This window comes from Engystomops pustulosus, chromosome 7 (assembly GCF_040894005.1).
Source record: "Engystomops pustulosus chromosome 7, aEngPut4.maternal, whole genome shotgun sequence".
NCBI lineage: Eukaryota > Metazoa > Chordata > Amphibia > Anura > Leptodactylidae > Engystomops > Engystomops pustulosus.
The window spans coordinates 60,385,695-60,411,561 of record NC_092417.1 but is presented as its reverse complement, the minus strand read 5'-3'; the positions used below and the strand labels follow the sequence as shown (position 1 = coordinate 60,411,561).

The window sequence follows — 25,867 nt, the reverse complement described above, 5'->3', positions numbered from 1 at the left end:
ATACGCATCATATTCTGACACACACCATGAACTTACAGTTTACACACTGGAGGGGGAACACAGTTTAGTATTTAATATTCCAGCTTCCTGATGTATCTGGTGGCCAGGCTGCGCGGCATACAATTCTACACCAGGCAGGGCCTAGCATAAATTTGTGCTATTAACCAGCGATGTTCAGCTTGAACGGTCACAGGCCATGGCGAGCGTGCAGACCCACTCTGCAATTATCTCATGCAATTATCTCTGCGCTAGAAAACTGATAAATGTTGTCCCAAAAGACAATGCAACCTTAGGTGAGTCTTAATGAAGCAGCTAAAAGCACAGGGCAAAAAATTCTACATTAATCTTAAGACCACAGCTGGACATCCGCGTGAGACGTCTGTGAATAAACAAACGCATTTGCTTGTTTAAATAAATTTTATCAGAAAAGAGACATTCAACACGTAGACACTTTAATTTAAATAACATTGTATATGTATACTTAATAAAACATTTTATATCTATGGGAAGATACTAGTTAAGTGCCTTTGGAAAAATAACTTTTTTTAAAATTACAAACAATCCCTTTTCCTGTGTTTTCCTTAAATGATGCTCATGTTGTCACATGAATATTGTCCTTGTTCCTCCAACAACCAATCAGTTTACATTTCTTAAATATCAACTAATAACAGTGCAACTGCAGTCTAGGAAACAGAAGAACTTGAAGTAACAAGGCCAGTATCCATGTTTCCAGGGGCGTAACTAGGAATGGTTGGGCCCCATATATATAATATATACATATTATGATGTACAATTTGCAGAATAATATGAATGTAATGGTGCACATTTGCCATTCTTTAATTTGTCAGGTTGGGTGCTGGGGCCCCTGACACTGCTACCACGGTAGTTAAGCCTCTGCATGATACATGAATTCTTTTGTGCTTATTCCATTGTTTTAGTGGTTTCATCATCAAACAGATCCAAACACTACACACATTGCGGCTCATTTACTAATGACGGCGCACTTTCGTCAGGTTTCCCGAATATTTCCAATTTGCTCTGAATTGCCCCGGGTTTTTGGCGCACGCGATCGGATTGTGGCGCATCGGCATGCACGCAACAGAAATCGGGGGCCTGACGTATTTGGATAAACAGCGGAATTTAAAAAACGGATTGTGTCGCAAGATCAGGCACTTACATGCACCAGGAAGAAGAAGGTGAACTCCAGCGGACCTCGGCACAGCAGCGACACCTGCAAGGACTCGGGCGCATGATCTTAGTGAATCGCGGCAGACCTGAAACCTTGTCGAACAACGCGCCGCGGGATTGTGACAGGACCGGGTAAGTAAATCTGCCCCATTACCTCAAAAACTGGTCTTTCGTTTAAAAATTTCAAAATGTTAGAACACTTTCCTATCTTGAAAGGAAAGATGTAGCTGCTTCTGGTCAGTGTCAAGAATCAAAGATTATTCATTTATAAGGATCGATAGACTTGAAAATCTAAATCCTAGTTTTCCCATCCGTGCTGGAATGTCTGCATCATACCATATCATGCTATATAATCCTAGATTAATAATAAGTCCTGCAGTCCTGGAATCAGTGACCAGTCCTTAGCAATATAAAGTGCACATATAAGGACACAACAAGTATCTGAGCCACGGTCATAGGAGCTTACATTCTAAGTTGAATATGAGGTAAAGGAGAGAAATTGAGTTGTATACATTGAAGGGGTGGCACCATGCAATATTGAGAGCTGATAAAGATCCTTTATGTTTCTTAGAAGATATACCATTTGAAAAGTTACTTAAATGAGTTGTCTCAGCAAGGCAATTTTTACCCTTAGGTCTGATTTGGACAATTTATCACCATGGAACTTTGGTAAATGCAGGATATCTAGCATTAATCTGAATGGTTGCTATTTCTACAGAAATATATGTCTAGTTTCAGATTCTCCCAGCAAAACAATTTGCCTGGGGTGTTGGTCAGATTAGAGGTCCTCTATTAAGACAACTCTATCAGAGTAATGCCCAATGTAATTTCAAGTTTTTGTGGTTTATTTTGGGTCAAGTTGATCCATAGTGTCCCCTTCCCTTTCCAAATAGTATTTGTTACATATGAAAAGATATATGGTGATGTTCTAATGATTAAAAAGTCTTTTTCTCAAAAGATAGCTTCATATGGAGTTGTCCTTTGCCTGAGAATGGACACTGTCCTTTGTCAGAAATTCGTCTTCCTACAGTTGTGCAAAAACAGGAGGTTTCAATTTATTGACTCAATTGACACCAATAACCTCAACTGACAAATCTCCCGGATAATGCCATGTCAAAACACAGATAAAAGTGGAAACATCTATCTAAAATCTGTCACAGAAATCCTAAAAATGCTTGTATCCCCCTGCAGTGTCTTCAGTTGTCCAAGTATACCAGAATGTTGAAGACAAGGATCAGAGAAAGAAGTTTAATTCTACATGTAGGTCTTTTCACCGTGAAGCTAGAATGAAGACCAAAGAAGGAGCATTACTAGCATGACACCTCATGTTGTATGCTCTGGAGTATCTGATTATCATTGGCTATGATAATGTGACTCCACAACTGAGCGTTGGTGCCTCTTAGAACTACTAAGGCGATGACTGAATCACCTCTGTAACTCCATATACCCAAGCTACATGGAACCTTTATACTGTTTACATTACTAGGTCTCTGTTTTATCTCCCCATGCAATTTTATCACCATCAGCTAATTGTTTCTTCTGGGAAATCCCATATGTAGTGTCGACAAAGTTCAGCTTTGTGCTGGTTGACAGTCGAGTACTGAGGGAAGGAGAGTTTCTGATGCTTCTCATGGTAGGAGAGTTTCGACAACAAAGAGCTGAGCGCATAAGCCGCAAAACAGAGGGTCGTAATATAGTAAAAATCCATGGGTCGATAATTGAATTGATTGACAGATATCTCAAGGCTGAAAGGTCCATTTTGTCATTTCCTTTTTCGCTGTCAATTCTGTTAATGTAGGCCCGTACCTGAAAAATATAGAATAGTTAAAATGGTATTAAGTTGGCTTATTAGCATCAAAACAGAATACTGCATTCTTATATTAGACGCACACAAAGTCACACACTTTGATATCTTTTAAGTTGGCCTCAGACTATGTAACCTAGGGGAATGGTCAGGGAGCTGCACCAATAACCATCCCAAGTACTGTTATGTATCATAGATGCACAGATTCAGCATTGCGTGTCTGTAGTCCATATACATAAAAGGTCTTATATTTTATGTTACAATTAGCAGACATGTTGTTGCATATTTCCATTAAGACACATTTTAAGAGTTTTTAGATGGGTTTCATGAATAAATAAAGGAGAGAATTCATTTTTGGTGCATTTATCAATTAACACAGGAACAGTTTTATGGCCCTCAGTCCTAAATCAGGCTGGAAAATAACCATAAAACTGTTCTAGCTTAATGTCTATTATGTCTGAATAGTCACAGGATGATGTTGTCTTGCTCTATTAGATGACGTTTTTCTTTGCTCAGACGTGCATTAACATAAGTTGTCTGCAAACGATCGACAAATAAAGTACTTATAACTCCATCTGGGAAAAATATACGAGAATTTGCCAAAGGGACTTGTGATCTGAGTACCCACGATATTAACACAAAGACTTTTAAATGTTGCTGTAGACCTGAATAGAGATGAAATATTATATACCGTATTTTCCGGGCCATTAGGCGCACCGGAATATAAGGCGCATTAGTCCGATGCGCCTTATATATGTAATAATTCCATATATAAGGCGCATCGGACTATAATGCGCCAGGTCCGGGTGCGTGTCGGAGGTCCGGGGGCGGAGCGGAGACCCGACGGGACGCGACGGGACGCGACACGGAGAAGAGACGCGACGCGACCCGAAGACGAGACCCGACGAGACGCGGCGACGCGGGGAAGGTGAGTGGGGAAGGTGAGGGGGAGGTGGAGGAGGGCAGCGGACCATACTTACATAGGTCCCCGCTACCGGAGACAGCAGATCTCCAGCGGGAACTGCAGACCACGCGGCAGAAGTTGTTCATGCCGCGTGTTCTGGGGGAATTCTGTCCCCCAGCACTGCAAGGCTGTAATGCTAACCACTAAGCCACCACCCCGACCATTTACGCATGCTGGATATTTTAAGTCGCAGCCTCTTAGTATATCCAGCGGACGGCCTTGTGGACAGAGAATTCTACACCAGGACCTGGAATGGCCCACTCTTCAGCCTAAAATGGTGTATACCAATTGTCTTGGAGAAGGTGTAAGGGAAGAAATAGTTCTGCTGCACAGCAGTACAAACCTTGATAAATCTCCCCCATCGTCATTCAAAGTATGTGATTTTTTAAAATATTGTATCTTCACAACATTACAAACCCATTGAAGTCACCCAAGAAGGCTAGTGACCCTCAAAAAACAAATTCAAGAGAGGGCAGGATAATGCAGAGAATCTCCATGGGTAATCATTTTAACACTGAAACTGGAACAGTTCAACACTAAACAGGGTAAGGATCTGTCTCATCATACAGTGTCTCAACGTTTAACACCTTAAGGATGCAGGTTTTTTTTTTTTCTTATTTTCCGCTCTCTACCTTTCATAATCCATAATCTTTTTCATTTTTCCGTGTACTAAGCTGTGTGAGGGCTTATTTTCTGCATAACAAATTCTACTTATCAGGGATGTTATCTATTATTCTATGTCGTGTACTGGGAAGCTGAAAAAAAATACCAAATGTGGTGAAATTTGTGTCTCTTTCTTGTGGGCTCAGTTTTTACGACTTTCACTGTGCGCCAGAAGTGGATCTAGTAAAAAGATAAGAAGAAGAAATCCTTCTGTTACATTTCCTATTCCTCTGTACTCCTCTTCTGACTTTGGCTGTAAATGCTTCACTAAAAGTGCACTGCAGTTTTTAATTTTTTTTTTTTTTATCATAGTATTATAATATACAATGCCTTTAAGAATTAAACAAATGTATTTTCCCCATAACCCGTGATATTTTTTCTCTCTTGAACATGTACATAGAGGAGCAGATTTATCAAGCTGTCTGAAAGTCAGAATATTTCTAGTTGACCATGGCGACCAATCACAGCTCTCCTTTAAAATATTCATGAGCACAGGTAAAATGAAAGCTGAGCTGTGATTGGTTGCCATGGGCAACTAGAAATATTCTGACTTTCAGACAGCTTGATAAATCTGCCCCAGAGTCCGCCATAACAACCTCCTGCGGCAGAGAGTTCCATAGTCTCACTGCTCGTACAGTAAAGAACCTTTGTCTATGGTGATGGTAAAATTGCCTCTCCTCTAGGCGTAGATTATGCCCCCTTGTCCTGGTCACAGGTCTAGGTATAAAAAGATCTTTGGAGAGATCCTTGTACTGTCCGTTCATGTATTTGTACATTGTAATCTTTTTTTGTCTTTTTTCTAAACTGAATATGGTAATCCCAAATTTTGTAATCTTTGTATATGAAACCACTCTTGATGCTAGAAGTCTGACACTGGGTGTCACTGCAATGGCACCGTTCATGCTCTGCAGCTAAGGTTCGAAGGACCTTTTACTATCCCTTTGACACAGTCCTGTAAAGTACTGTCAATATCCATGGTAGGCAACTTTTAACTCTATGCACTTGATAACTTGATGACAACACAGACAGCTGGGTAGTAGGGTAGCAGATAATTCACAAATTAAAGCTAGTTGTGGAGGTAAAATGTCGAGCATAAGTGCAACATGTATAAAGCATGTGCAACATTTTGCAAAAATCTTAGTTAAGATGCATTGCACATTGTGGAAGTTATTTTGTGCAATGCACAAATATGTGTCACGGCTGTACCCACGATCCTCGGTATGGATCGCAGGTACCTCCGTGCCCTCCTATGTGACGCGGTGTCCCCGTCCTTTAGCCCGGACTCACCTCTCCTGGCTCCTGATGCTGCCTCGGTCCCGTCCAGGCTGCACACCGGCTTCCCTGATTAGGCCGCACCCTCCCGCTGCTAGGGCGTGCGTGCTCTGGCCTGTCCTGCCTTACAGGGCCAGCGTCTTCCTCATTGGCGCTGGCTAATTGGGCTCAGCCCTTATAATCCGGCATCTCCCTTCACTCCCCGCTGGATCTTCTCTTAGGATCTTCTATGGTTTCCATGCCAGGCTTCCCTAAGCCGTTCCTGTGGAAGAGAAAGCTATCCAGTGTTCCCATATGCTCCAGCGTTCCCATACGCTCCTGTGTTCCTGTCTCCAGCATTCCCATACCATCCTGTGTCTCCAGTGTTCCTCCGTGTTCCTGTCTCCAGCGTTACCAGTATTCCTCCATGTGCCTGTCTCTAGCGTTCCCATACGCTCCTGTGTCTTCAGCCTGCCTCCTGCTGTACCTTCCAGGATTCCAGTCCAGCGATTTCTCCAGCGTTCCTACCTTGACTGCCACCATGGGCCTAGTCACACCCGTGGAACGACTGGTGGCACCTCACCGCAGCAAGACCATCCCACTTTGTGGCGGGCTCTGGCAAAGACCAGGTGCCACTTAGGCTCTGGTCCCGGGTTGCGGCTAGTACTGTCATCATCTCCCACGGTGGTCCAGAGGGTCCACAGACTCTTCCCAAAGAGACTTTTCCCTTACACACTTGTCCCTACAAGTGTGTTCTGTGACAATATGTTTCTGATGTCAGAATTCACTTCACTTCAAGTCCCCTAGGGAGACTAAAATAAATGTGGCAAAAAATATTTTAAATGTAGAAAACCTTCATCGTTTTCCAATTTTTAAATGAAAATAAACATTTAAAAATTAAACATCAGTTATTGGTGTATCCAAAATGCACTACGTACGAAATTAAAAATATTCAATCAAAAAGTATGACCTTTCTCCTAAACAATAAGCCCTTTGTTGATCAATAACTCAAAAGGTTATGAGAAAACAACATAAAAATAAAAAATGAAAACAAAAATATGTAAAAACTAAGAGAGTAATTTATTAAACAAAATCTACCATCAAAATCAAGCATGATAAACTATGGGCACTTACTCATAGATGAGTAGTGACTGTGGAAATCTATTTATATTTGTTATCCATGGCCTTCATGCTTCAAAAATTTACTTTTAAAATTATGCTAATATGCCGGAAGGGAGTATCTGTTCAGAGTATCTTTTTAAAATTTGATTTTAGAAGGAAGGAGGCCATGGATAAGAAATATAAGAAGATTACCACAGTCACAGTGCCTGGATCTTTGTTTATCTTGATGGATTTTGATGGTAGATTTTCTTTAAGCTCTTTACTCTTGTATCCTGGTTTTAAACTGTCATACATTTTTGCCCAAGGTAAATTATATATTCTCAAAATTTTTTACAATTTCCAACCATTCTCAAATCTATTTTTAAAGTTCGTTTACCACTTTTGTGTAAAACGTTACAGTCAGTAGTGCATCTTCTGTCATACTATATGGGCAAAAGATGGTGCTGAAGCCCAAACAAGCACAAATCTTACAACCAGTGCTAATTAATTCCTGAAGATCTTTGAAACCATCCAAAAGTAAACCTGTGACAACTAGCCACAGAGCAACTTTCAATGCACATTCTGCTTTTGAAAAATAAACGTACTGTGACTGGTTGCTATGGGCGACAAAAACTGTGTTTCTTTTGGACATTTACATAAAACATGTCATATATGGATGTAAGATTATGAGACTTGTTTGCAGATTCAAGGGAACTTTACTGTCCAAGCAGAAAATGAAAATGAATTTTTCAGTCTCCCGGAATCCCTTTAACCAACTTTCGTATTAAGCCCTCAGTTGTAAAGGAATGTTGCATGTTAGTCAGACTTGTACTTTGTCCTGTGTAAATATTGCCTTTCAAGACATGAAATAAAACAGTTTACAGAAGTGTTTTATCCTGCTTTTGCATTTTCTTGTTCTCTTTTACTCATGAACTATTGAATTGAAGTTTTCGGTGAACCACTTCCTCCTTCTAATGAAATACATTGGATGAGGTTGTGCAATTGTCAGTGCAGGGGGGCAGAGTTGGAGTTTCTTTTTGTATTGTTTGTGTTTAACTGTACAGTAAATTGTTATTGAGTTTGTGTTGTTGTGAGCTTGAAGCCCAGTGGGCTGTGTGTGCTACTTAGCTCCTCAATGCACTTGGCAGCGCCATTGTAGAAGCTACTCAAGGTTGTGCATATCATTGTATCGTAGTTGCAGAAGGGTCTTAAAAAAGTCCATCAACTTTAGACAGTGGGGGCTAAGAACAAGATGGTCAACTACAACCTTGTGCTGTTGTGTCCCACATGTAGTACCTTTGGTTTACACAATTAGTAGAGTAGTATGTGTTACTGTGCTGCTTTCCATGGAATGGTTTAAGCTAATGGGTTGCATGACCCAAAAATTGACCCATGACCCAAAAACAGAATTATTAGAAGTGTAGGCCATCCAGTTTTAAAACCATTTATCATGCTCAGACATGTTAACCTGAGGGTCAATGTGTAGCTGTACTGGTCCCTGTGAAAGTGTGTGGTTATCCCAATCTGTCTTCAGGGTGCAGATAGTGTAGTTGTAATAGCTTTCTGTCTGTGTATGTACTCTGTGGATTGTTCTCTGTATGCTCCTATCCTGCATATTTGGGAACTAAACATTTACTGTACAGTAGATATGGGTACTATATATTGGAATTGAACTCCCCTTATCCAGCAAAGTTCTGCTACACCTATCCTGCATACACTCACCGGCCACTTTATTAGGTACACCATGTTAGTAACGGGTTGGACCCCCTTTTGCCTTCAGAACTGCCTCAATTCTGCGTGGCATAGATTCAACAAGGTGCTGGAAGCATTCCTCAGAGATTTTGGTCCATATTGACATGATGGCATCACACAGTTGCCGCAGATTTGTCGGCTGCACATCCATGATGCGAATCTCCCGCTCCACCACATCCCAAAGATGCTCTATTGGATTGAGATCTAGTGACTGTGGAGGCCATTTGAGTACAGTGAACTCATTGTCATGTTCAAGAAACCAGTCTGAGATGATTCCAGCTTTATGACATGGCGCATTATCCTGCTGAAAGTAGATGTTGGGTACATTGTGGTCATAAAGGGATGGACATGGTCAGCAACAATACTCAGGTAGGCTGTGGCGTTGCAACGATGCTCAATTGGTACCAAGGGGCCCAAAGAGTACCAAGAAAATATTCCCCACACCATGACACCACCACCACCAGCCTGAACCGTTGATACAAGGCAGGATGGATCCATGCTTTCATGTTGTTGACGCCAAATTCTGACCCTACCATCCGGATGTCGCAGCAGAAATCGAGACTCATCAGACCAGGCAACGTTTTTCCAATCTTCTACTGTCCAATTTCGATGAGCTTGTGCAAATTGTAGCCTAAGTTTCCTGTTCTTAGCTGAAAGGAGTGGCACCCGGTGTGGTCTTCTGCTGCTGTAGCCCATCTGCCTCAAAGTTTGACGTACTGTGCGTTCAGAGATGCTCTTCTGCCTACCTTGGTTGTAACAGGTGGCGATTTGAGTCACTGTTGCCTTTCTATCAGCTCGAACCAGTCTGCCCATTCTCCTCTGACCTCTGGCATCAACAAGGCATTTCCGCCCACAGAACTGCCGCTCACTGGATGTTTTTTCTTTTTCGGACCATTCTCTGTAAACCCTAGAGATGGTTGTGTGTGAAAATCCCAGTAGATCCCAGACCAGCCCTTCTGGCACCAACAACCATGCCACGTTCAAAGGCACTCAAATCACCTTTCTTCCCCATACTGATGCTCGGTTTGAACTTCAGGAGATTGTCTTGACCATGTCTACATGCCTAAATGCACTGAGTTGCCGCCATGTGATTGGCTGATTAGAAATTAAGTGTTAACGAGCAGTTGGACAGGGGTACCTAGTAAACTGGCCGGTGAGTGTATACTGTATTATTCAACGTTGTATATGTCGGCACTGCACAGTATCACAGTTCCTATGCTACATATATATAGTTCTTCTTCTGCCGAATTTTGGCTTTCTTGATCTTTTTTCAGAGAATATGAATGATAACAGCAAAACTTCATTTCTACTCATGGTTAGTGGCTTTTAAATCATATTGACAACCAAAAGCATCCAAATGACCCTTATCAAAAGTTCACATACCCTGGTGAATTTGGCCTGAGAACATGCACAGAAGTTGACACAAATGGGTTTTAATGGTTACTAAAAGTTAAGTAATATCCTCACCTATGCCCTGTTTGCTTGTAATTAAAGGAAACCTACCATTTCAAATGGTAGGTTTAAGCTGTAAACACCGAGCACCAGCTCAGGGTGAGCTGGTGCCGGTGCTTAGTTTCATTAGTGTTAAAACCGCGGTATCGCGGTTTTAACACTTTTTAAACTTTATAGCAGAAGCCGCTTCGGCGCTGCGCGCGACTATGTAGGCGCGCGCACGATCGTGCGCACGCAGCGCCGAAGCAGTTTATGCTATAAAGTTTGAAAAGTGTTAAAACCGCGATACCGCGGTTTTAACACTAACGAAACTAAGCACCGGCACCAGCTCACCCTGAGCTGGTGCTCGGTGTTTACAGCTTAAACCTACCATTTGAAATGGTAGGTTTCCTTTAAAGGTCAGCCCATTGGATTTTGGGTGCACACCACAGCCAATCTAGCAAGTTAACACCCCTAGCTACCAGCCATGGCTGTGTTTGGCCAAGGGGACACTGGCCAATCACAGCCATGGCTAGTTGGAAGGGGCAAAATATGGTTTATTGGTTTTTCGGCAGCCAATCTGGCAATATGTCTGGGTCGTAAGGTGCACACCTGAACTTGAACGGGAAGTTCGGGTCTGCTCATCTCTACTTGTAATTACTATGTGTACATAAAAGCTGAGTGAGTTTCTGGGATCCAGACAGACTCTAGCTTCTTTCATGCAGCCACTGACATTTCTAGATTGTTTAGTCATGGGGAAAATAATAGAATTGTCAATGGATCTACGGGAAAAGTTAGTTGAGCTGTATAAAGCAGGAAACGGATACCAAAAGATATCCAAGGAATTGATAATGTCAGTAGTATTTAAACTGCGATTAACAAATGGAAAATCAGGGGTTGTGTAAAAAGCAAACCACAGTTAGGTAGACCAACCAAAATTTCTGCCACAACTGGCAGGAAAATTGTTAGGGATACAAAGAAAACCCCACAAATTACATCAGCTGAAATACAGGGCTCTCTGAAAACTAGCGGTATGGCAGTTTCAAGATGCACAATAAGGAGGCACTTGGAGAAAAATTGGCTGCATGGTTGGTTCGCCAGAAGAAAGTCATTACTACGAAAATGCCACAAAGTATCTTGCCTACAATACGCCAAACAGCACGGAGATGAGCCTCAAAACTTCTGGAGCTAGTTCATTTGGAGTGATGAGACCAGGAGTTATGAAAGGAGCACCATTACTACTGGAAAGCATGGAGGTGGATCCCTGGTGATGTGGGGATGTGTGAACTACAGAGGCGCAGGATACTTAGTTAAAGTTGAAGGAAAGATGAATGCAGCACGTTATCGGCAAATACTGGAGGAAAATTTGCACTCATCATCCAGGTTGCGCATGGGATTTACTTTGACATTTCAACATCTTGAAGATCCAAAGCGCAAGGCCAAGTCGACCTGTCATTAATATGTTTGGCTGTAGTCGGTTGCTTGCAGTGCAGTGTTGTGGTGAGCCTACACCTCATTAAGGTGCAGTGATAGCAGTTACACACTTCATTACTATGGTAACAGAGCAGGACAGTGTGTTAGGTCATCGCTGGGAGCAGAGTATGAGAGGGAGGAGCTACTACTGAGAACTGAAGGATCTTGGGAGTTGTAGTTGAAGATGGTGGCCATCTTGGAGATAAGTTTGCCTACTTTAGAAAGCCCATAACATTTTGTGAATCATCAAAGCAAGCTATTTAAGCTCTGTTCTGTGATTAATGACATTGAGTTTTGTTGTATTCATTTATTTATATTATTATGAGTTTTTGCAGCAGAAGTTTATATTTCCGGTATACCCCTTAAAACTGCTGCACTTACAACTGAATTTCCCTTCCATCATCTTTCCACCATTCTTGAGTTAATTCCCCATACACTTTGTTTTTTGGATGGAACGTTTTTTAGTATATGGGGAAAGTTTACCAAATTGAAACAAATCCCTTCAGCTAGTTCTAGTGGTCAGGGGATTATTATCTTTTGTATGTTTGTTGTATGTGTCACTGTCCCAACCTTCCAAACTTTGGGATCATTCACTGAGTTCTACATTGGAGGCTGATTATTATGAATCATAGATGACTAGTCCATGACCTTTACCCTCCCGCCCTGACACTTATTCATATCTATAATTTGAAGTTATAATAAGTAACTATCTGAAATTCCCTTTCTGATCCTTACTGCCCCCCCCCCCCAACTTCCTCAATTGGTATTAAATTACTTTTCTTATGAAAAATTGTGTTCTTATGAAAAAAACTGTTTGCTAATTTCCCAGCTTTTTGCTTGTGTAATAGATACATTATTCCCATTGCAGCTAGGAATACGCATCTAAATTTCCTCCTTGCTAGACTGGAGTCAGAGTAACAGCCAACAGGCTATACTTTGCCATAGACAATAGGCTTTACAGATACAGAGTACACAGTTAAGTACAAAAGAAGACAATTTCTTTAGTTATTTTTATGCTTGCCTGAGTTTCTCATAGAGTAACTTGAAACCGATGGGCCCAAGTGCAAAGTCCGTGCCAGGCCCAACTATAAAGTATGGTTTATAGTACTAGTCTTTTCATATGGGAAAGTGACACCTTATGGGCTCCCTAAGCCTCTCGTGCCCAGTTGTGACCTCACCCTCTGCATCCCCTCAAGTTACGTCCCTGCATTTAATAGATCTGTAAAAGTTAACATGTTGATGAATAAAAGCTGACTTACCAAATATATAGAATGATTTACAGTATCTTACCATGATCCTGAGTTACAACTTGAAGAAGCACATTCTCCTCCCCAAATGTGTTGAGAGATAGTTGCTTACTATTTGAAGCATTTACTTCTTTTTCAATGTTTATATAGAGATTACGCTTGTTGTCTTTGTAGCAGGAAATGAAATGTAACCTGATTTATAGTATTTCTATGGAGCCATGCATACCACTATATACTGAACATAGCCGGCTCTTACCTGTCAGAAGTTTATTTTGGAGGCCTGGGGCCTGTTTAGTAAACTGTCTGCAGAGTTTCATAGATTGATGACACTTTGTTTGGATAGTTTGGCACATTGTAGAGCTCAATGCGGATCTAATAACCTGTATGTATGATAGACTGTTGTAATGCACTGGAATATAATACAGGATGCAACTGAGGATCACCAGCAGAATAATGAGTGCAGCTTTGGAGCATAGTACAGGCTATAAATCACGCTAAATACAAGATAAGTTATGTGCAGTTGAAAGCAGAATTTTACACAACGTGGTCCACATTTATCAAAAACACTGTAAATTGTACTATGTGCAGTTTACCTTTGTATAGTGCAGAGGATCCAGATTCAGGAATTGTGGCACCCATTCTTCATGAATCTGGCGCCCCCTGCACTGCTCCGATGGAAAGAATCAACTTTTTGGTGCATCTTTAAAATGGGGCATGCAACACATTTCTGTCAGACACTGCATGGTAAATGTGTCAGTATTTTGTGTGATTAAGTCCTTTTGTACGAAAAGTATTGGTTTGCTGTGTCCATACCCATGAAGTGATGTTACATGTGGATTTTAAAATGGAACCAATAAATTCAGAAGTGTTTTTAGGAATCGGGTGGACATGCTGGAGTATCGTTTCCATTGTCATAGAGGAGTCAATGTTTTCTCCGTGAACCTAGGGATTCTTCGCTGTAGCGGTGAGCTGGACTTTTTTTCTTTTAGGGTATTTTGTGTGCAGAGACGACACATTTGTGTCTCAGATACCTATTAAATACATGTGCAAGCAGTTTGCACATAAAAGAACATGCCAAGTCCGACAGGAAACTGGTGCAGGGGCCACTATACAACAATACACATATACAAATTTTTCTCACTTTTTATTTTTGGCAATCCTAAATGACCAAAAACAAGAAAGGTTTATTCTGATTTCAGGTCAGGAAGTGGGAAAAACATGTATATGTGTATTTACATATAGGGGGAGTTTTATGATACGCTGGTACCCCTGTGCTGGCATACAACAGCGGCCCCTCTCATTGCACCAGATACAACAAGAGCAAGCAAAAAAAACAGGTCGGACCTGGCATAGTTCTGCGTAAAAAACAGTAAACAAAAGTTTGCTTGTTTTACAAAAGAACGTGAGCAAGGGGTTCCCAACTACACCCTCTCGACGGCCATATGGCGTGGAAGTGGATTGTTTACGATTATTCCACTGGCATAGAAGCAGTGATAAATTTCCTCCATAGGGTACATAATCTTATTGATCCTGATTTATAGTCTTTCTATACTAAGCCTTATGCCAGGAATTGTAACTTTTTAAAGGCTTGTACTGGCAGACAAACTTTGAAAAAGTCACAATTCCTGGCACAAAGCTTTTCCCTGCTTGTACCCCCTCCACTCCAAGTGGGCGAGAGAGATGTGGAGTGCGGCATACCAGGCCACCGAGTGGTACATTAGCTATAGCTTGCGCCAGTTCCTGATTCAGGTTATAGCACAATTCTACACAAGGCAAGGTCATAGTCCTTAGCCTCTTATTATACCAAACATGACCAGATGATAAATCATTATCCCATTTTTTTTTTTACAATTACTTATCACCATGAAAAATCCATATGTTTAACATTGTCTTAGTTTACCTCATGCAAAATACCATAATATAATGCTTTGTAAATATGTGCAAGCCATAAGAGCAGCAGTGACGAATGAACCACATGAAATAACACTGGAAAATGATAGTATTGACATTGTGAGCAACCATGATTATGACTGTGTTAAATACTTGCTTCTTGGAGTATGCATCTACACCACAAAAGAAACATATGTGGGTTTGAAAATTAGAAGGACCTAAAAGACTTTATTGACCTGACATTTTTAGCAGATTTGTGGACATAATGGTGCATGGCCTCAAAATCCAACCTTTCCCCCCCCACAAGTCACTTTTACACAAAAGAGGGCTGGGAGTGGATGAAGAGGGAAGTGTACCAGGGCGGGAACACTCAAGGCCAGCGCATTAACCTTAGTCTGCGCCAAATTATAGTGCGATTCTACACCAGAACCTGACCCAGGATTACCCCTGGCTCAGGAGGAGTATGCACCCAATGATAATTAATCCACTCATTGTAGAAGCCGTGAAATAGTTGCAAATGCTAGCTTATTCCTACCACTCACAATTATTTTCCCTTTATGCCACCTCCATGCCAAGAGGGACATGAAGGGGGGGGGGGGGGGGGGCGGCTGTTGCAGGTTGGGCCTCAGCGTTCATGTCCCCGCACCTGCACATACGCTGTAGCCTGCAAATTCTCCTATGTGATAATTAACCGGCTCCATTTATCTCTATGCCAGGTATGGTCTGACATAGAAATAAACACTATGCAGGCCCCCATCCGATACATCAAGAGGCTGCACCATATGCTCTTTGCCAGCGTATGATAAATAACCCCTGTTGAACTTAAAGGAAACCTACCATGAGAAATCTACCATCAGAAGTAGATCTGATGGTAGAGAAAAAAACTTTATTTTAGTAAAATGTAAATTAACTTCGGAGGCTACTTGGGCGTGTACTAGCCTGGCCATAGGAGCTAAGGCAACTCCACACCCCAGTAACCCCTGAAGTTAATTTCCATATTACTAAAATAAAGTTTTTATCCGGTTAGGTTAGGTTCCAGGATTATTAAATTACAGATTAGGACAGAGGTAGGCAGGAGGAATCTACCATCAGATCTACTTATAGTTTTCATCCTGATGTGAAATATATAAATTAGCTTGTACATTTGGCCTAATTTCTTCCACAAATGCCACCTTTCTTAATGTTGGGTATACCTCGGGTGAGGTTTCATCTCCCACATGGCAGATTAACACTTATTTATGAAAGCTTCCAGGAGTTTCAGTCACAGGAGATGCACCTAATTGCTCCAAGGAAATCTACCATCAAAATCTATCATGATAAACCAGGGACACTTACTCATAAATCCAGGTACCGTGACTGTGGTAATCTTCTTTTAGTTGTTTTCCATGGTCTCCTTCCTTCTAAAATAAACTTTCAAAATTATGCTAATGAGCCTGAAGTGCTCTGGTTGGTAATACCAGAGCTCATCCTTGGTGTAGCTTCAAAATCACCCCCTCTGCTTCCTCAGCACATGTCCCTTCCCTGTACCTGATGTAATCTTACTGGAGCAGAGGAAGATTCTGCATACAGTGCGGGGAGGGAACTTAAGCACAGAAGGGCTCTGGTAACACCCCTAGGAGAAGATTACCACAGTCACTATGCCTGGATCTATGAGCAAGTGTCCCTGGTTTGTTATGCTTGATTTTGATGGTAAATTTCCTTTAACAGTCACCAACATTTTAATAAGTTAATTGCACTAATCCCTAATCTTGATAAACCTCACCCATTTGTTTTATGATATGCCCTAAGAGCTGAAACCTTATAAGTACAAAAGTCATGGGATCAATTAACTAAGAGATAATTATCCCATTTTACAGCCATAAACTGGAGGGCCATTTAGCAAGTGGAACTAGCCCTCTGATATTATGGGTACTGCAGTATAAAGAGAACCTGTCACCAGGGACCTCATTTTCACTAAAGACAGGTTACAGAAGCTTATTACAGCTACATTGCAAATATGCCTTTCTGCTTTCTCTATGCAATTGCATTACAATATAATATCATAATATAACTTACCTTGCACCCTGACAGAATCCTCAGTGTAGTCCCAGGGGTTGGGCTTTGGTTTGTACAGGAGCACAAAGGTGGGGGCCAAGAGCTGAGCAGTCTGCAGCACAGACAAGTCCTATGGGTTTTTTTAAGGAAAACTAAAGCCCAACCCCTGGGACTACACATAGGATTCTGCCAGGGTGCAAGGAATGTAATGCAAATGCTTAGAGAAGGCAGAAAGGCATATTTGCACTGCAGCTGTAATGGGCTTCTGCAGCCTGTGTTTAGTGGAAATGAGGTCCTTGGTGACAGGTTCCCTTTAAAGAAATCAGGCTATGTCTGTAAGAAAACCTAGAAATGATGCATGTAATAAAGAATGGAATTTAAGTTCACTGACTGTCAGAGTTGGTCTACAGCCAGAATCAGAAGGCTTCCAAATAAAATGTGTGCTTATGTGCAGGGTGACACACAGGAAGACACTTGTCAGGTTTAATGAAGTAACAAAGTTCATGTAGCATACAATTTGATGCAAAATTCCACCTAAAATTACTAATGCTAAAATAATGCTAATATGGGCAACCAAAAAATGCCTTAGTATAAATTTATCATACATTTATTTCTATATTTTTGATGTGCCCAATAGGATAAGTGTCTCTAAATGACATGGATCATGCCTTACTTCTAACCACAAGATTGAAATTCCAGCTACAGGAAAAACTTTATAAACTTTGCAGTTACGTATTTTTAAATGCAAACTCTAGGGGAGATTTATCAGAAGTGTCTAAGGGCAAAACTGTTCTAAATGCCAATGACAACCAATCAGAGCTCAGCTTTTTCCCTCGGCTGTTTATAAAATTAAAACTGATCTCTGATTGGTTTCCATGGCCAAGTAGAACAGTTTTACCTCGGACACTTCTGATAAATCTTCCCCATTGTATGTGTCTTTCTGGTGACAGAATACAAACCCTTTGTGGAGGTCTAGGGAGTGGAGTAGTAACCGCAGGCTCAGCCTACACAAGTTTTTCTTTACCTTTATTACATTTGGCTGTTGACATTGAATTTTTTCAGTAGTTAATAATTTGTAATTTACAACTAAAGATTCTACACTAGCGAGAGGCAAATTACAACCATTTTAATATGATTTTGAATTGTGTTTGTGTGTGTCATATGTCACTAGTGAAACCTGAATTGTTATCCTGCCAGACTTTCAATGTTATATATATTGGGGCACATTTACTTACTCGTCCACTGGAGTTCACCAAAAGTGCATTGTCCAACGATAATGCACTCTGCCGCGATTCACTAAGATTGTGCGCCCAATATCCTGCATGTGTCGCTTCCCCGCTCAGGTCTGACATAGCTCACCATCTTTTTAATGGTACATGTAGGTGCATTGTCTTGCGACACAATATGAATGTTAAATCCCGCGCTCAGTCCGAATCAGTCGGATCGTCTAGCAGCACGTCCCCTAATTTGTGCCAGTGCAGCTGCGCTAAGAAACCAAAATCTCAGTGCAGACACTTTTTAAATACCTGTGCAAGACATGTAATCCCCAAAAAGGTGAACAGTCCAACGAAAGAGCAGCGCACGACCCTTAGTAAATGTGCCCCATAGTATTTAGAGGGCAATGCACTTCCTATTGGGTACAGAGACACTTTATAAGATCACATAGATTGAGTTGTTGGACTGATACTCTTGTTATATAAATATATTGTTGGCGAAACAACAGACTTCAGTACAACAAATAGATTTACATTATTATCTTTCTCAATTTTAAGTCAATGGTGTCTTGAATGTTTCCAGGTTTGGAAATCCAATGGGGTTGGTGAGTTTTATAAAGCGACACAGCTGAGTCATTATGGAAATCAGAAATGGGTTAAACTCATAAACTTCATCTGTCTTTTCATGTCTCTACCAGGTAACAAGTAGGTCATTAGCTGTTAAAGGGGTTGGCCACTTTTTTTGTAATGTGCATAAATGTGGCAGGCAAGATATTACATAATTTATCAATATACATCTATTAAAAGTGTTATATTGATATTTAAATGAAAGCCTCCTGTCTTTTACCTCATTACTTTTGTTACTGTATTGAGGCCAAGTGTATGAAATATATGATAACAGTCATGAAAATTCACTGTGCAGTCCTCTCCTCACTAAACTCAGTTTGATGTATAACAAGTCTGGAAGCCGTTTATGTTGGCACAGAAACGGACATCTATTTTTAAAGTAAAACTAAATCCAACAAAGTAAAACAATGAGAAATTTTGTCTCGGAGATGGAATTGGCCGCTAAAGCTGCTTTTTTAGAGCAAGCGATTTTACGAAACTTTTATGTATAAGCATATCAAAAGACTAGTTTTTATGTAACAAGAATTTTTAGTTATTTACAGTATATAGGAAAAATAAAGGGATTAAATATGTTTCAAATTATATTGTACTCCAAAGCTGCTCTCACTATTCTGCTGGTTGAGTCAATCGAGGGAGTTTACCATGACTCCGTTTATTGTACCACAATCATGATTTCCCTCGCAGACACACGATGAATTGGATATACTCAGCAGCAGAACTGGCTATACCCGGGTGCAGGCTGGGCAGGGGCATCCCTTGACCACACTATACCCCACCCCGTGTTGTGAAAATTAAAATTTTGTGTTGTGCGCCAGGAATTGCCACAACATGTACCGTATTTTCCGGACTATAAGGCGCACTTAAAAGCCTTGGATTTCCATGGAAATCCAAAGTGCGCCTTATAGTCCGGTGCGCCCTATGTATGGCGCTGGGCAGCGGACCATACTTACATAGGTCCCCGCTACCAGAGACCGGAGACAGCAGATCTCCAGCGGGAACTGCAGACCACGCGGCACGAACAACTTCTGCCGCGTGGTCTGCAGTTCCCGCTGGAGATCTGCTGTCTCCGGTAGCGGGGACCTATGTAAGTATGGTCCGCTGCCCTCCTCCACCTCCCCCTCACCTTCCCCGCTCACCTTCCCCGCGTTCCCCGTCGCGCCTCGGCGTCGCGTCCCGTCGCCGCGTCCCATCACGTCCCGTCGGGTCTCCGCTCCGCCCCTGGACCTCCGCCAAGCCCCCGGACTCCGCGCCTTATAGTCCGATGCGCCTTATATATGGAATTATTACATATATAAGGAGCATCGGACTAATGCGCCTTATAGTCCGGTGCGCCCTACAGGGCAAAAAATACGGTACATGTATACCATGGCACGTTCAAGTCATTGTAAATGCCCCTTACTGTATTATTAGATTAATTCCATCATTTATCCACATAGAATGTGAACTTGTCAGTAGCACAATTCCTGTTAACATCAGCAATAATTTTTTGCTCATGTAAGTAATCTGGGGACCTCCTATCTTCTATCTTTGAAATAATACAGTAGTATATAGGGCTGAGACAAGGATAAGGGGTTCACTTACCACCAATAACTTGCATTTGTATCTAATTCAGATCAAGTAAGCAATGTGCACATAATATCATTTATAATGTATATGGAAAACTTGTATGAGGTAATCTGGTTACACAGGCTTCCCGATAATGACACAGGTTGTATTGAGATCAGGCAATGGATAGATGCAGAATGAGTTGCTACTTGTCTTTGGATGTCTCAGACATATTTGAACAGGAAATTCTTTATAGATAAATTAAGTGTGAAACAGCACAAACAAGGCAAGCTTTATCTGCTGGATCCGAACATGAATTCACTGTAAATTATTTAGTAAAACCTATAAAGTTTGTAAATGGCTTCTTTCCTGTTTATATGTAGTAAGTATTCTGTTTTAGTAGCTGTTTCTTCTCATGGTCCCTCAAAATCTGTGGAGAGTTTTGTCACTACCTTTCATTATGAGACATGACCACAAGCATTGGTAGAACATAGCAAAATGTAACCCATTCATTGTGATAGATGGATGATCAGTGCACCTCTCTATCCCTGACGAGCTAACCCAACACATGCAAATCTGCCCCTAAATGTTATGCCCCTTTCAATCTTTTGGCTGCTGCACTTGCAAACCACAAAAATACTCCAGGTGGTTGAAGCATATGAAATTAAGAGTTATGTAGAAGTACCCTGCTCCATGGGTCATACTTCCTCTGTATCCCCTGTATTCTAGACCATTAATAAACATTTACATGGTTCAGCAATAACAGTGGTAGAGATTGATATGTGAAGTCATTGGATTATTTATTCTGTTCTGATCCTGGGCTAAATTAGTTATTGTACTCCAGAGCTGCACTCACTGTTCTGCTGGATGCATCACTATGTACATCCATTCAATTACTTATCCTTTAATGATTACATCATGTATTATACTCCAGAGTTTCATTCACTATTCTGCTGGTGGAGTCACCGTGCACATTACATTACTTATCCCGTACTGATCCTGAGTTATTGTCTGTATTATACTTCAGAGCTGCACTCACTTTTCTGCTGGTGGAATCAATGTGTACATTAAATTACTTATATTGTAATAATCCTGAGTTACATCCTATATCATACCACAGAGCTGCTGACATTATTCAGCTGCTGGAGTTACTGTGTACATACATACCATTTGTTTTCCTGAAATGATCCTGTATTATACTCCAGATCTGCACTCACTATTCTGCTGGTGGAGTCACTGTATACATGCATTACATTACTTATCCTGTACTGGTCCTGGGTCCTGTATTATGCACCAGAGCTGCTACCACTATTCTGCTGGTGGTGTTACTGTGTACATACATTACATTACTGCTTCAGTACTTTTGCTGAGTTACATCCAGTACTATACTCCAATGCTGCACTCAATATTCTGCTGGTGGAGTCACTGTGTACAAACATTACATTACTTATCCTGTACGGATCCTAAGTTCCTGTATTAAGGACCCTGTATTACATTCCCGAGCTGCACTCAATATTCTGTTGATAGAGTCACTATGTACATACTTTACATTATTTATTCTGTACTGATCTTGAGTTTTAGTGTGGTTTATACTTCACAGCTGCATTCCCCAGTGTTGTATGGGTGGAGTCACAAAAAAGCATTAAATAGGTCAACAGATAGGAAGTATATATGGCTTATTAGCATAATTTTGATTTTAGAAGAAAGGATTCAATGGATAACAAATACAAGAAAATCACCACAATCACAATGCCTGAACCTATGAGTAAGCGTCCTAGGTTTTTCATGCCTGATTTTGAAGGTAGATTTCCTTTAAATGATATTGTTCTTATCCAGAGTTACAGCCTTTATTAAATTTCAGGCCCGTATTTTCAATACTGCAAGCTCTCAATTTTATTGTTGAATTTATTTTTAGGAGAAATAAAATTGTAAATAATTAGATAATGTTACAGGATTTGAGCTTAGACTTTAGTTTTGACTACATACAAAACCAAACTTGCTGTCTATTTCTGAGAGCCAGCCAAACTGTGAATGGAGCTAAATACCATTATACATCAGATCCAGCAGTATAATGAGTGCAGCTCTGACGAATAATACCGGTTTTAACTTTATCAGTTCAAAAAAAGCTACGTAAAAAAGTGTCATTGACAGAATAGTGAGTGGAGCTCTGGAGTATACTATAGAATGTAACTCAGGATAAGCAATATAGATACATATTGACACCATTAGCAGTATAGTAAGTGCTTCCAGCAGAATAGTGCAGCTCTGCACTAACCCATGAACAGTAAAGTAATATAGTTTTTGTATATAGTGAATCCATCAGCAGAATAGTCATATTAAAGGATATAACTCAGGATCAGTGAAAGATAAGTAATGTCATTTATATACACAGTGACTCAGCTCCTTAAAGATTTTTTTATCCATGTAAACTATAAAACAGTGTTCAAAAGTTCACAAAGTCTACAAATTTTAAGGGATGGGCTTACTAACACAACTAAGTTATGACAATTTCAATGAAAGTACTACTAGGTAGTAGCCTATTTCATAACATGATGTAACTGCTGGGTGATTTCAGCACAGTAATAGGGACAAATGGTATAACTATTGAGGCTGCAGAAGTTGTCAGTTGTGACTGGACCAATGAGTCTGTGGATGTCGAAAGCCTCTGTGAAACACTTTGGTTGCCTTGGTGTCTATAAGTGACACCAAGGCACAAATCCTTCAACCTTTTATATGCACTGAGGTTTATGATGGAAAGCTGCCAAAGATGTCTGTGTCCTCCAAGAGATCCACAACCTTAAAGGAAACCTACCACTTACAAGTGGTAGGTTTAGACACATATACATGGCACCAGCTCATGGTGAGCTGGTGCCAGATCATATTTTTGTTAGGGGAACAAAGCCCCTATCGCCGTTTTATAAGTTATATTAACTTATAACTCGGCGCACCGCACTTGGGCACGGCGCACCATGCGCGTGCCCGTGCGTGCGCCGGATTCTAACGCGCTGGAGAGCCGGTGACGTCACCGATCTCCCCGGCACACGCGCACCTGCGCAACTTAGCACGGGGAAACAGGCCGTGCTAAGTTGCGCAGACGCGCGTGTGCCGGAGAGCTTGGTGACGTCACCGGCTCTCCAGCACTTTAGAATCCGGAGCACGCACGAGCATGCGCATGGTGCGCCGTGCCCAAGTGCGGTGCGCCGAGTTATAAGTTAATATAACTTATAAAACGGCGATAGGGGCTTTGTTCCCCTAACAAAAGTATGCTCTGGCACCAGCTCACCCTGAGCCATGTATATGTGTCTAAACCTACCACTTTTAAGTGGTAGGTTTCCTTTAACTGTTATAAGTCAGCATATGCATATACTCTATTCTCACTACTTTCATAGAAGATGCCACTGCATATAACTGGAGTGTAATCACTTCTTATTATGTACAGCTAGTATACATTCAATATCATAGAGGTGTCTACCATATGTAAAACTGAGCTATGGTGTCTAAGCTGATACTATTTAGACATTCACCTTACTTAGAGATGAACTTTAGTATCTATTGTCAGAAAAGTTCTATTACAGGCAGTCCCCGGGTTACATACAAAATAGGGTCTGTAGGTTTGTTCTTAAGTTGAATTTGTACGTAAGTCGGAACTGTATATTTTATCATTGTAATCCCAGCCAGAACTTTTTTGGTCTCTGTGACAATTGGATTTTAAAAATGTTTGGTTGTCATAAGAATCAGGATTAACACTAAAGCTTCATTACAGACACACGTGATAACTGTTACAGCTGATCACTGTAGCCTAGAACTAAAGTACAATAAATTACCAATATCCAGTTGTCCGTTTGTAACTAGGGGTCGTATGTAAGTCGAGTGTTCTTAAGTAGGGGACTGCCTGTATTGATATGCGGTTTTAAAATACATATAGATTTTTTTGGGGTTGTAGAAGGAAAACATTTTTGGGTCCTAATTTTTTTAGATACTATCAATAATCCTTGCTGATAGTCCGGCATCAAGTGTTCCTGCGTGTAACTTAAAGGTACCAATTGAGGAAATATTACAGAGGTAGCAAAACTTTAGCCCATGGGACCTATGAGTCTTTAGTTACGCCCCTGTGCAATTTAAAGTAATGTTTATATACAGATGCAGTAGCAGGATTTTGTTGCAACTTTCAACAAAAGTTATACAATGGCTACAGGATTATACAGATTATATTATGTCTGAAGTTTTATATATTTCAAAGCTGAGTAACTTGTACTGGAAGAATAATATCTAAAATACGGTAAAGGAGGACATACACGTATTCAACTCATATAGAACACTTGTTATAAATGTTCTTAAAAGATCCTAATGTATATTCTTTTTTACTTCACTCTGGACTGCAGGCAGCCTATTCCAAAATCTTAACACATAGGTTATCAAAGAGTTAAACATTCATTTCATATTTCAAGGAACAAATTATATACAATTTCATGGTTTGCCCAAAATAGAACTTTCCTATCAGGAGAAATTATTTTCTTACCGTGAAAGGTACTGAACAAACGATGAAGGCAATGGTCATGATAGACAGTAGTATGAGATGGTCAATTTCTTCCGACATGGAAATCCTTTCCTGTTTACTGTTCATCAAAGAGCCGATTCTCCGTGACTTTTGTCTTTTGTGCATCCTGATCAGACTGACAATGACAATGAGGTTGCAGGTTAACACAGCTATGATTAAAATGAGAAGAAGGGTGGCATAGAGCATGGAGTACACATTACTGATATACCCATCCTTTTTTTGACCCCGCATGTTAATAAAGCACCAGGTCCCGGGACAATACTGAATGAATTCTCCGAATCCAATAAGTGGGAAGAGGCAGAATACAATGCAGAATGAGTAGATAACTGGAAATGTGATGATTCCACACCTCTTCTTGATGAACTTCTCATAAAAGTAAGGATATCCTATTGCCAGTGCACGCTCCAAGGCCATGGCAAAAAGAACCATCATGGTGGCAAGGCTAAAGAAGGTCATGGCAAAAGCAAAGTAATTGCAAAGGTTCAAATTAATAAGTGTACGTCTCTTGGCATAAGATACCAGTACCACAGGGCTGATCATACAAGTGCCCACCAAGTCAGTGATGACTAGTCCAGTCACAAGGATAAAGAACAAAGAGATATTTCCTCTATTACCTCTTCTTCTTCTCTCCAGCAAAACCAGTGCTATTAAATTCCCCAAGACTCCTGCAGAGAACATCACAGCGCTGATAGCCGGACTTTCTAGGTTTCCTAAATGTGTAGTTGATACACAGTTGTGGTTGGAGGTATCTGATTTGTTGGTGTCCATCATGGTCCTAAAAGCACCTGGACTGAATGGTCAACCCTTTGGTTCTTAAATACTACTGGTCCAGCTCTTCAGGCACATGGTGAGTCCTCAGCATTCGGAAGAGTGTGACTTGGAGAAGAAAAGGCACAAGGTGGGAAGTCTCTGACATCACTGAGAACTTTCACTCCTCCCAGAAATAAACAAGAAAGAAAGTAAAGTAACACAAGACAAACTGAAGAGTTTACCAGCCGTGCAAGGTCTCATCCTTGAGGGCACTTAGATCCGGAAGCATCTCTATACAGAGGGGAAACCTTGTCTGTTCCTCTAGGAAGAAGGGAGAAAGAGTGTTTCAGCCGCTCAGTGACTTACTATTCCATG

The 25,867-nt window shown here is 40.9% G+C and overlaps 1 protein-coding gene across 2 annotated transcripts; it reads right to left on the bottom strand.

Moving 5' to 3' along the window:
- On the bottom strand, window positions 1–25,867 carry PTGER2 (prostaglandin E receptor 2). Of its 2 annotated transcripts, XM_072116116.1 has the most exons (3): window positions 25,092–25,867; window positions 24,704–24,857; window positions 1–2,994 (listed from the first exon to the last, which is right to left on the bottom strand). In XM_072116116.1, the coding sequence occupies exons 1-3, from the start codon at window positions 25,511–25,513 to the stop codon at window positions 2,671–2,673; spliced, it is 900 nt and encodes a 299-aa protein (XP_071972217.1). In that variant the 5' UTR covers window positions 25,514–25,867; the 3' UTR covers window positions 1–2,670. The 2 variants fall into 2 exon arrangements, with proteins under 2 accessions (XP_071972217.1, XP_071972216.1); XM_072116115.1 differs by having other exon boundaries at window positions 2–2,994; window positions 24,704–25,867.

Coding starts and splice junctions, on each gene's coding strand:
- PTGER2 (XM_072116115.1), bottom strand. CDS start 25,513: ATGATGGACACCAACAAATCAGATACCTCCAACCACAACTGTGTATCA. Junction 2,995..24,703: donor TTTGTTCAGTACCTTTCACG/GTAAGAAAATAA, acceptor TATATTTTTCAG/GTACGGGCCTACATTAACAG.